Genomic DNA, 10,601 nt, shown 5'->3' with positions numbered 1-10,601 from the left:
GTACGCTGTCGCACCACGCGTTTTCAGCAGACGTGGTCCGCACAGGCGACGGTTGTCCATGCCTAAACTACAGGATGATTGAAAATAATGTACGCACGTACGCGCGTACCGATATCGCGACTAATTTCTGATTTCTTCATCGCGTGATTCCGTCCAGCAATCCTTTAATTCCGGTCAGTCGAATCGCGTTGCGTTGTATTTAAACTTGTACATAGCGGTGTCGAGTAACACTAAACATCGCGTTAGGTAATAAGGTAGCGATTTAAGAGCAGTTGAAAAGATATCGTTCCAGAGAACCGTGGAAGCCAATTCCCACACTTGTTTTTGTAATATCTCCTTATACGTACGTTCACGCGCGCAAACGCCTGTTTGCGCGCGTTTGATATTGACTACTTTTAAAGACACACGGAAAGGTCTATCTTGAACCTTGGCTCTAATTAATGAGAGTTTACTTGAACTTGAGCAATTTCAAGCCACTTTACCAATTATTCGGTTGAAACGTAATTTCAAGTTTCCACGCTCGCGTTTGTTAAAAATGAAAAACACTTTACCAGTCCCGCTTTGGTATTTTTCTCAACGATTCGTTAGACAGATCTCTCCGTATTCCCTTAAGTTGTGCATTACAGATTATTTTTCTGGGTCTCGACGACCGAGTCGCGTCTTGTACAGTTTACATTTACATACAAATAAGGTGTATTATGCCGTACTGAAACGTCCAAATACGAATTGAGTAAATCTCTTTGTAAAGTATAAACAGGAATATTTATTTGTACCACCTTTTATGCGTACAGATTATCGTTTTATAACAGATTTTTATACCAAAATATAAGAGGTTCTCTTTGTTGAAAACACTTTTAAACCCTGCCAACAACCTAGAAGAAGACGCAACGCGCAGCAATGATACTTGTACGATATGATACAAATATAGCGTAGATATAGACAGTCTTAAAGCGAAACATTCTTCGGAAAGGATGAGTATTATAGAAGTATCGCTGATTAAGACCGAATCAAACAGACGTGTGTAAGAAGATTTAAAACAGTTGTTCCAATTCAGGTTCCAATTGAAGCGGGTTAACATTTGGACCATGTCTGGAGACAACTTTTCCCTCCTTATTAATCACGAATTTGGTGAAATTCCATTTGATGCTGTCGGTAATCAATCCGCTCGCTTGTGTCTTCAACCATTTCCATAACGGATGAGCCGCTTCCCCGTTAACATCGATCTTTTCAAACACGTCGAAGGTGACATTATATTTCTTGACAAAATCGGAGATCTCTTGAGAAGTGCCCGGCTCCTGTCCACCGAACTGATTAGACGGGAACGCTAGAATTCTCAAACCTTCTTTATCGCTGTACTTGTCGTACAACTGTACCAGCTCTTTGTAATGGGTGTCGGTGAAGCTACAACTGCTGGCGACATTGACAATTATACAAACGTGACCGCGGTACTTCTCCAACGACACATCCTTGCCATTGATATCGGTGGCATGAAAATCGTAGATTGTACTGGCCGAATTCCAATCGTTGTATTGATCGAAAGGTGTCGTAGTTGTAGCCAGACACTGAGGTTGCTTGTCGTCTTGGCAATCTTCGGCTCTAGCCGCGCAGAAAAGTAAAACCGTCCAAAGTACCAGTTCTACAAGAGTAGAAATAATAATCGGCGAACTTTCAACTTGAAAGATTATCCGTATCCAAAGTAATCGAACGGTTATAAACCACCGACAAATAAAATAGAAACGAGACAAGCGATCTACGTACTACTCTCACATAATTCATTAAATAATATTAAAACACCGGTACTCACTCTTCATTTTGAAACAGGCGTCGATTCCTTGGAATATGATCAACGTGTGAGATCACTCGATTCGTACAGGCAAGTTTGATCAACTGCGATCAACGAATAGCTTTTAATTTTGGTAATGTTAGAATATTTCAAAGTAATTGCACGAGAAGTTAAGTATCATACCTTTCGACGCAACGTCTCCACCGCTCGACTCGCTGAACGCAAATGCACCGATCTTTCCTTTGTTCAGAATTTTTAAACAACTCGAAACTCTCCGACTGGACAGCTCCGTCCAAGGTTGACCGTTGATTATACAGCATTATACAGGAATATCCAATAAAAACGGAACCTGTCCTCGCGAGAACACGCCGGAAGATCGTCTGAGATCGTTTATTTCTGATCGCTGAGGAAGACGTGGTAACGCGATGCTTAACTATGTGCTGAGTAATCCGTGCGAGCTCCGCGAGCGCTGCTTCCGTTTTCATTGGAAATCCCTGTACTTCATCGATAGCGCGTTGAATAAATTGACGAAACTACGTCGTGCGTTCGTCGATATTTTAATTGCGCCCTTTGGTTCGATGAAAGTTAATTTTGCAATTTTTTTCGGAATCTTCTGCGAAATATTCTTTTTCTCGCGCGGCGCCATCTCTGTGAAAAGTGCTCAAACTGGTCACGCACGGTTATCGACAGCGAAGTGAACTGGCGAATTGGTGGCGCCATCTGTGCGAAAAGTGCTCAAACTGTTCGCACACGGTTATCGACAGCGAAGTAAACTATTGAAGAACTACTAGCGCCATCTCTTGAGAGAACGCTGAAACTAGTTGGATATTAGTTTGACTAGTTTCCGCAGAGATGGCGCTAGTAGTTCTTGAGTAGTTTACTTCGCTGTCGATAACGCTGTGCGACCAGTTTGAGCACTTTTCACAGAGATGGCGCTGCAAAAGGGATTCGTATGCGCGGCGAATTCAAGATTATTGCTATAGTGAGAGAGAGAGAGAGAATTTGAAAACAAATAGAGGTTATACTCGAATCGTGGAGAGTAACGAAATAACCGGTGCAATAATTAACCACAGTGACAACTAATTGAGAGTTTTCGCGAGCGCAGATTTTGTTTTCGTTAAATATTTCTCTGTAGATTTTGTACGTATGTAATCTCATCGCGATGTGAGACACGCGCAACATAACCTTAAAGGCACAAGGGGAATATAACCTAATAACTACGCTTGTTGCGAATTATTGAGATACATAATATATAAAGTTTCATTAAAAAGAAAAGAAAATGGTAAGTGCAATAAATGCTATTACATTTTACATAAAATTAGTTGCCTTTTATTATATTAAATGATTATCAATTTCAGGCGCGAAATGCTGAGAAGGCTATGTGAGTATTTAGAGCATGTTTTGTTTTGAATGTAATTTATAAACTTGTCGCTTTCTAACACGTTCACTCTTTCGATGTTAATTCTTTGACAGGACGACTCTTGCTCGTTGGAGAGCTGCGCAGAGTAACGAAGGAGCCAGAAAGGAACAAGAGAGGAGGCCGTATTTGGCTTCGGAATGCAGAGACTTGAGGAAAGCGGAGAAATGGAGAATGCAGATAATCAGAGAGATTGCGAAGAAGGTTGCTCAGATACAAAACGCAGGTCTAGGGGAATTTCGTATTAGAGATTTGAACGATGAGATTAATAAATTGTTAAGAGAGAAACGACACTGGGAGGCTCAGATAAAAGAATTGGGTGGACCCGATTACTCTAGAGTAGGACCGCGTATGCTAGATCACGAAGGCCGTGAGGTATAGTGCTCTTCTATCTTAACAATAGTCTTATCGTTGGTAAATAAAAGGACTAATCATTCAATTGTCGCAATGAACACTTTTAGGTACCCGGTAATCGTGGTTATAAATACTTTGGCGCGGCGAAAGAACTGCCAGGTGTTAGAGAATTGTTCGAACAAGAACCACCACCACCGCCTCGAAAAACGCGAGCCGAATTAATGAAGGACATCGATGCCGATTATTATGGTTACAGAGACGACGACGACGGCATTTTGCTACCTCTAGAGCAGAAAGCGGAGCAAAAGGCGAGGGAAAAGGCTGTACAGGAATGGCAGACGCAGAAGGAGAAAGAGCCAGAGATCGAGGAGAAAATAGAAACTACCGCACAGAAAACGATACCTTCGCAGCAGAATATTCAGGAAGCGCTACTTGCGAGAAAAAAGCAAGAACTGTTAGAGAAATATGTACTCTGACAGATTTTATTTTCCGTTTCATTTTTATGCGTTCAATAACAACTATTTTTTAAGTTTATTCGTTTAATCGTATTAGAGTACACTTTTATAAAACGCGACAGATATAATAATAATAATTATTATTTATAATTAATAACATTGAGTAAGGTAATTATTTTGTGCAGTAGACGTTTAAACTTCAATTTAATACTTATCGAGAAAGAGTGCTGTAGATAAAATATAGATAAAAATCCAACAATAGTCTGTTTATAATCCTCGCGATCTTATGTCTTTCCCCATTCGATATTTTTCTTCTTCTTATTATATTTTTTTATCGATAATGCAAGCACCTGACACACTTCGAGAAAGCGACACAATAGAATAGAGAACACCAGAGAATAAGACAATAATCACCGTGACGGTGCGAGAATCGTCTCGCTGTATACATTCATACCAAACGTTGTTACTCGGATAATAAAAATTCAATAATCTCATACACCCTACTCGTGAAATCAATGCTTTTAAGCGTCTTCGATTAAGCGTTCCTTAATCATCGTCGTTAGCAAGAATTATCCCCGCGGAAAGCCAGACAAGTCGCGTACGCTTTAAAGATATTTCGATACGATTACAACTATACCGTAACAAATTGGAAACAGTCAAAGGCATAGAAATTACCCTGAAAAAGCCCTACTCGTTAATTTAAGTGTTCGTATTGATGATAAATACTTGGAGAACATTTCGCTGTCGCACCTTCGTATCCAATTCGTACCCGATGCGACGCGAGAGTCATCGACTTAGCTTTCATACCTCTGCTACGCGTACAAATAATTTCTCTGTTCCTCGTACAGCATCGTGTTGTTTATAAACAGACTGCAGTACAATATACGATTATGTTACCAGGACTCAGAAGTGGCAAAGTATCCTAATAACGCTAGCTAAAGACATGGTACGCTGAAATTTCTCTCAAAGTAAAGACTGCACGTTTCATTTTTGTTCTGTTGCCGTTCCTTCTCCTTCCAGGCACACCGAAACTCAAGTCACGCATCGAGAACCAGCGCGTCGCTACGACTTTATACGATTATCGCGAAGATTATGCTAGTATGTAAAGCGCTATAGGTATCCTCTTGCGAGCTGTATTTGAAGAGAGCATCCGTAAAAACAACAATCTGCGCGTTGGAGAAAGTTTATGCCATACACGTATTAAACGAAATGATTAACTTCTGAATCCTTGCAATCGTGTTATACATTGCCTAGAGACGCAAACGAGAGGATAGTTCGAGTATGGATTAATCATCGTATTTAATCACCTAAACGCTAAGCTTGAAAAAGTCAAGCGTTAAACGATTCACAGCATCTGGTTTTTTTTTTTCTTCTTTTTATCCATTAATCAGTCGCCCGCTTCGCCCGATAACCAATTCCCTCTAATATAAACGCTTTGGGTAATTACGTTTCTACGTATTCCTATCGTATTCACGACCATGTATGCTTCTAATTAATTTAGTAGTAAATATCAACTCTACGATCACATCTGCGTTTACGGGGTGCGTTTCTTTGCGAGTTTATTGTGCGTCATTTAATTGTGAATCTCTCCTCGTATGCGCGTCCCCCGTTTTTCATCCATTGATTAACATTAATCCCTTGGTTTAACGCTATTCGGTTAATCGATACAGTGAGATTAGAAATTAACGCGTGGATACACCGACGACAGTACGATGACCTATCAAAACCTACGAGCCCTCGATGCAACCTTGTACCGTGTGCTCTTTCATTAGCGCTACTCGATAGATATCGTTACGCAAAAGCAAAGCGAACGTTTGAAGAAAAAACTAAGAAAAGAAGGAAGAAGCAAGTAAGAGATTACAAGAATTTCACAGCCTCGCGTTTCTCTCAAGACCATTTTCTCGCTGGCTTCTACTCCAAAAGAGAGTAGTAGTAGTAGTAGTAGTTGATAATCCGCGCAGCCAACGGAGGTTTTAATTCATTTCACTTCTGTCAATCCATTCTCGAACCATGTACACATACGATCGAAACGAGCGCCAAGTTGTGCAGGCGTGCGATCGACTCGTGCAAACACGCACTGCAAATCGAATATTCCTTGTTGAAAGTGTGTCGCGGAGTCGAGAGAGGGAAAATGACATTGGTAACGGGCTCTCGACTCGGTTGGGTATCCCACGACGATTCTCCGTCGACGGACACGCGGCCTAAAAAGGGTGAAAGGCACAAAGTAAAAAATAAACGATTAAGGTTGGCTCAGGCACATATCGAATCGGAGTCGGTTTCGCGGTCCGTATCTGCTAAATGTATACGTTGAATCGTTACTTTTTTTTTTCTGCTGGGACCGACGAAATTGCGTGTTGGCATGTGTGGTGTAGGTGGCGTGGAAAGTGTTACTCTGTGCGTGTGTGTACGCGGATGAAGAACGTGTACGTTCGTGTCTGTGCTAGTGGATGATGTACTTGTATCGCGTTCACGTTCTTTCTCTGTTATCATCTTTTTTTTTCTGGTTGCATATGTAAATATACATACGTAATATGTATGTTGAAAACACCCTCAACTCCGTCCGGCGTATCAAAAAGGAATGTACTTGGTACATCGATAGAGTTTTGAACTCAGAGTTACCCACGTGCTAAAATTATGACAGCTCTGATTCGCAGGATCGACAGATCGACAATATTGACTTCTGTATTCTGTGTTTCGGGCAGTACAGACGGCGTCCAATGGAGAGGCAGCCGTTCGTCGTCGAGAAATTCAGTTGCTTTGCTTAACACGATCAGTCGTTACAACACGGTGCGCAATGAGGAGCCGGTAACGAGCACCGTGTTCTATCCGTTAAACCCTTATCGTTATTTCGTTAACGTAAAATGTTTCTCCGTAACAGGAACTCTTTCTTGCGATCGGTCGTTTCAAGGTCGCAGCAACGAGTGCCATCGTTGAACCTGCGTCGGCTGTCTTGCTGCGCGCATGTCGTTCCAATGCTGAAGTTCCTCCGAGCCGGAACTGTTCAATCCCAAACTGAGCCAGCCGATCATCTCTCTACCCTTCCTTCCCATCCCTCCTCTTCGTCGATTATACACCGACAGAAATAGCGTTACGTCTCCAAGTTGGAACAAAGCAACCTAAACGAATTGCATCGAGTTCATTAAAACTGGGGGTGGATCTCGTTAAGCTGAATTAAGGGTACTACTGTGCTAGACAAACTCCCGTGCATAATTGGCAACGAACGTACTTGAAATATGAACGTTTCCTTGTAGAGAGGATTCGGCTGAGCACGCTTCAAACCAGTTTTCGATCGTTCCATTTCGTGGCCGTTGCTGTCCACAAGGGCGAGCTTCACGTACGTATCCGGCGGCTTCGTATCGTTACCACCGCCACCGCGAAAATGCGACCCTTTGATTATCTCTACCGACAAACGCCCGGTAGTCCCGTTGTACGCCAGGCCAATCAAAATTTCCGCCACGCTGCCACCCTTCATACTGCTACCGTAAGGTGGTACAGCGTGCGCCGCGTACGTCGGCACGCGTGCTGTCGGGGACGCGTACGACTGAACCGATTGCTGTGATCCCGTGGAATCGCTGCGAGTCAAACTACTAGTTGTTCCCCAATCTTGCACCTTGAACGACACGTTTCACGCTAGTGCGTTATTCAGATAATCGTTAATAAACGGGGATACCTTACCGAAGAGAATGGTGGCGGTTGTAACGTTAACCAAAGTGTAGTCTCGAGCTGAAGATTGATTTGATCGAAGGAGACTCTGGCCTCGCCGAGCAGTCTCTCTCGACGCATTCTTCCGCTCCATAGATACACTCTCAAACGCACACCCATGGCGTTCACGTCTTCTGGATTTACGCGGGGTAGCAGGAAACTCTCCATGTACTGCGGAGACGTACCCTGGCGTACTCGAGTTTTACGTCGTTGTTTCTTCGACGGTAACAGTACCAGTCGCACTTGGCTACCGCCTATACCTTCAGGATAGTTTCGTCCTTGCAATACGTGGACCTGTTACGAAGCGAATCGGTATAATTCCCGTCGAATAGGATACAGAGAAGCTTGCGCAGAGAATTCATACGAACTGTCATCTCGCGCATCGGCGCGTCGTAGAGGAATGCGACTTCCAAGCTGCCCACTTCCTCGGTGATGGTGCCCATCGTTGTGATAACATCGTTGGTGGTCGATCCATTTTGCTCGACTTCTACCTCTTGTTCTCTGCTATCAAGGATTATGCCGGAGGATCCGACCTCTACTACGCACTGTGTGTCAAACGAGATCATCCGTCGGTACGTTTAGAACAGGGATGAACAATTTGCGTCTTTAATCGCTAACTTCTCTGAAGAACTGTGAGTACGCGTATCGCTAACCGGTTCGATCGCAAAGTACTTCAAAATTTATACCCGTAGCCAATAAATTGTTGCTCGTCCCTGACTAGAAATATACGCAACACAAAAATCCTACGCATCAAGGTACACGATTGAAAGTGTCACTTGATACATCTGACAATAATAACCGATCAATCGTTTATGCGGTAGCCGTGCGTTCACCTGTTGTTGATCGCTGGGCGAGTGTTCTTCCGTGCAACTGCCGCTCGACGTGGTTCCGGCGTCTGAAAGGTGAACAAAACGATTTGGAATTGTAAACGAATGTATGAAAGAGGGAGAGAGAAAGAGAGAGAGAGAGAGAGAGAGAGAGAGAAGAGGAAAAAGATAGCTTGCCCAAGATGGTTGGTCCATCCTCCGCTTGGATGGTCAGAGTATCCGGCGGTGGATGCGAGTGGGAATTCAATCGGCGAAGGACGTCCTCTTCCGAGTCGGAACTGGTCTCTGGATCCGAGTAGGAGAACGGTTTCCCTGTCGAGATTGATTTACAAATAGGGATGAAAATCGAGAGATTGCGAGGAGTCGGAGTCGGCGCGAGCGTCTCACCTATATTCTTCGCGATTTGAGAGGTAGAGCTGTTGTTGGACTCGCAGAGGGGTACGCAAACACCGCCGAAAAGCGTGGTCGTGGACGGCGGGGTGAAGCACCACTTGCGCGAGAGATACAAAAACAGCGCCAACAGGAGGACCACGAAGCCAGCAACGGCACCCAGAAATGCTGTCGCTTCCACAGGTACTGTAAACCGATCGATCGTGAGAAATGTGACTTCCTCGGAATCAACCGCCTAAGTATCCGTTTCTATTATTTAACGTCTGACGAATGATCGATCATGAATGAAAGTAAGCCGTAAGGTAGCGGAAGAAAGGAGAGAGAGAGAGAGAGAGAGAGATGAGAAAGAAGCGTGAGATCGGGAAGAAAGTGAAAGGAAATGAGGATAAAGGAGGGAGGCCCTCGGAAAGGGCAGAGTCCAGGTATAAATTATTTATTGACCGCGGAGAGAAAGAGGCGTTCATCCGCACCGATTAAAATAATTCTGCGTGCTCGACCGGCAGTCGTACGCGCCGACGGTGTATCGAACGCGTTAAAACAGCGGCGACACGTTGCGTCGTAATGACCTGGAATAATTAACCGCCGCTCCACTTATCACACGACCCGGTGGACGGCGTTGCGCAGCGAGCGCGTCTAATGATTCGCGATATCGAGATCTTTACGAGACCCCGCTACTTCCGGCAACTTCCGCTAAAGATATCGTTTCGTCGACTGCGTCGTGGGAAAAGGAGAGCGTCGACGATCGTTTTTTCAGTTACTCCCGTACTTCTATTCGAACGATCGAGCGTCGGTACGAGGGGATGAATTTCGAAAGGATCTTAATTTGCGCAATGCGGACGAAACGGTGACACACACATCCACGTTCTCGAAATGTTCTCGATTAATTGAGACGAGACGATTACGCGTAGACGCGGCTTTCCAACGGGATAAAGGGGGACGTCGATGAGTAGCTGTCGCGTAGAGATCGTAGATCAAGTTTCGCATTCAAAGTCGGAATGGTACAGATTTCGAAGGGAGCATCGACGATTGCATTCATGCGGTGCGGAGACGACGAGAAGGGACGCGCGACGGATCGTGCGTTTCATTCAGATTTTGTTGACTCGATTGCTAAGAAATGCCGTTTGCCAACGTCTCGATTCGACGGTACGATCATCGATCGTTTGAGGTTAACACGGCGATCGTGTAAAATTCCCCGGGGTTGCTTCGAAACAAACGAAACTGGTTAAACGAGTCGCAGAGAACGCGGAAGATAGTGGACTTACCCGCCAGAAAATGGTCTGATCCAGCCAGAATCATGCTCGTCCTTGTGTCACATTAAACCCTTCTTACGTAGGTCTGTCGACAGGGCGCAAATATTCCGCAAATAATGAATTCATTATCTACGCGGTGTGTGGGATTGTTTGATACTCGTGGTCGTCGACGATCGCCGAGTAAGCGTGGTTACGAGTCAGTCGAATAATAATACGTAGGCGGGGGTGTACACACAGCACTCTGTTGCTCGCCGAGTCGTGCGCCTGCAATACCCTGACCAGCTATACGCATGCGCTTCACGGGCATTCATTCTTCCAAAAGAAATTTCCATCGACAAGGGTTCTCATCTCAGCCGTACCTCTCGTATTGCGCAGCTAATACGTTCTGCAATTTTAGTTTCATGCTACACACCTTTCGCCTGC

At 44.3% G+C, this 10,601-nt stretch overlaps 5 protein-coding genes across 6 annotated transcripts in view; 3 read left to right on the top strand and 2 right to left on the bottom strand.

Annotated features, from left to right (window-relative positions):
- The window catches only part of Bruce (BIR repeat containing ubiquitin-conjugating enzyme), a 167,438-nt gene extending 164,654 nt beyond the window's left edge, over positions 1 to 2,784 (top strand). The window contains exon 52 of the transcript XR_013102184.1: positions 2,767 to 2,784. The gene's annotated coding sequence lies outside the window, so the exon portion shown is untranslated. The remainder of the gene's footprint in view (positions 1 to 2,766) is intronic.
- The window catches only part of Pnpase (polyribonucleotide nucleotidyltransferase 1), a 159,182-nt gene that overhangs the window by 141,376 nt on the left and 7,205 nt on the right, over positions 1 to 10,601 (top strand). The window lies entirely within an intron of this gene.
- Positions 740 to 2,197, bottom strand: LOC143427052 (uncharacterized). Its single transcript, XM_076900882.1, has 3 exons — positions 1,967 to 2,197; positions 1,805 to 1,887; positions 740 to 1,636 (listed from the first exon to the last, which is right to left on the bottom strand). The coding sequence occupies exons 2-3, from the start codon at positions 1,809 to 1,811 to the stop codon at positions 1,032 to 1,034; spliced, it is 612 nt and encodes a 203-aa protein (XP_076756997.1). The 5' UTR covers positions 1,812 to 1,887; positions 1,967 to 2,197; the 3' UTR covers positions 740 to 1,031.
- LOC143427003 (pre-mRNA-splicing factor ISY1 homolog) lies at positions 3,048 to 4,921 on the top strand. The gene is made up of 4 exons (XM_076900792.1): positions 3,048 to 3,065; positions 3,142 to 3,164; positions 3,257 to 3,575; positions 3,662 to 4,921. The coding sequence occupies exons 1-4, from the start codon at positions 3,063 to 3,065 to the stop codon at positions 4,028 to 4,030; spliced, it is 714 nt and encodes a 237-aa protein (XP_076756907.1). The 5' UTR covers positions 3,048 to 3,062; the 3' UTR covers positions 4,031 to 4,921.
- Syt14 (Synaptotagmin 14) lies at positions 5,835 to 10,572 on the bottom strand. Of its 2 annotated transcripts, XR_013102230.1 has the most exons (9): positions 10,191 to 10,572; positions 8,926 to 9,114; positions 8,716 to 8,850; positions 8,545 to 8,606; positions 8,080 to 8,256; positions 7,685 to 8,005; positions 7,236 to 7,619; positions 6,536 to 7,125; positions 5,835 to 6,210 (listed from the first exon to the last, which is right to left on the bottom strand). XR_013102230.1 is itself a non-coding variant. In XM_076900742.1 (8 exons), the coding sequence occupies exons 1-8, from the start codon at positions 10,222 to 10,224 to the stop codon at positions 6,913 to 6,915; spliced, it is 1,515 nt and encodes a 504-aa protein (XP_076756857.1). In that variant the 5' UTR covers positions 10,225 to 10,572; the 3' UTR covers positions 5,835 to 6,912. The 2 variants fall into 2 exon arrangements, 1 of the variants encoding a protein (XP_076756857.1); XM_076900742.1 differs by having other exon boundaries at positions 5,835 to 7,125.

Source organism: Xylocopa sonorina, chromosome 1 (genome assembly GCF_050948175.1).
Source record: "Xylocopa sonorina isolate GNS202 chromosome 1, iyXylSono1_principal, whole genome shotgun sequence".
Classification (NCBI taxonomy): Eukaryota; Metazoa; Arthropoda; class Insecta; order Hymenoptera; family Apidae; genus Xylocopa; species Xylocopa sonorina.
This window is presented reverse-complemented; position numbering and strand designations above follow the sequence as displayed.

Excerpts from the sequence above, each read along its gene's own strand:
- LOC143427003 (XM_076900792.1), top strand. Across the intron at positions 3,165-3,256 it reads CGAAATGCTGAGAAGGCTAT|GACGACTCTTGCTCGTTGGA; the intron begins GTGAGTATTTAG and ends ATTCTTTGACAG. Across the intron at positions 3,576-3,661 it reads TAGATCACGAAGGCCGTGAG|GTACCCGGTAATCGTGGTTA; the intron begins GTATAGTGCTCT and ends GAACACTTTTAG.
- Syt14 (XM_076900742.1), bottom strand. The coding sequence starts at position 10,224 with ATGATTCTGGCTGGATCAGACCATTTTCTGGCGG. Across the intron at positions 8,851-8,925 it reads TCAAATCGCGAAGAATATAG|GGAAACCGTTCTCCTACTCG; the intron begins GTGAGACGCTCG and ends CAATCTCGACAG. Across the intron at positions 8,257-8,544 it reads CGCCCAGCGATCAACAACAG|TGCGTAGTAGAGGTCGGATC; the intron begins GTGAACGCACGG and ends TTTGACACACAG.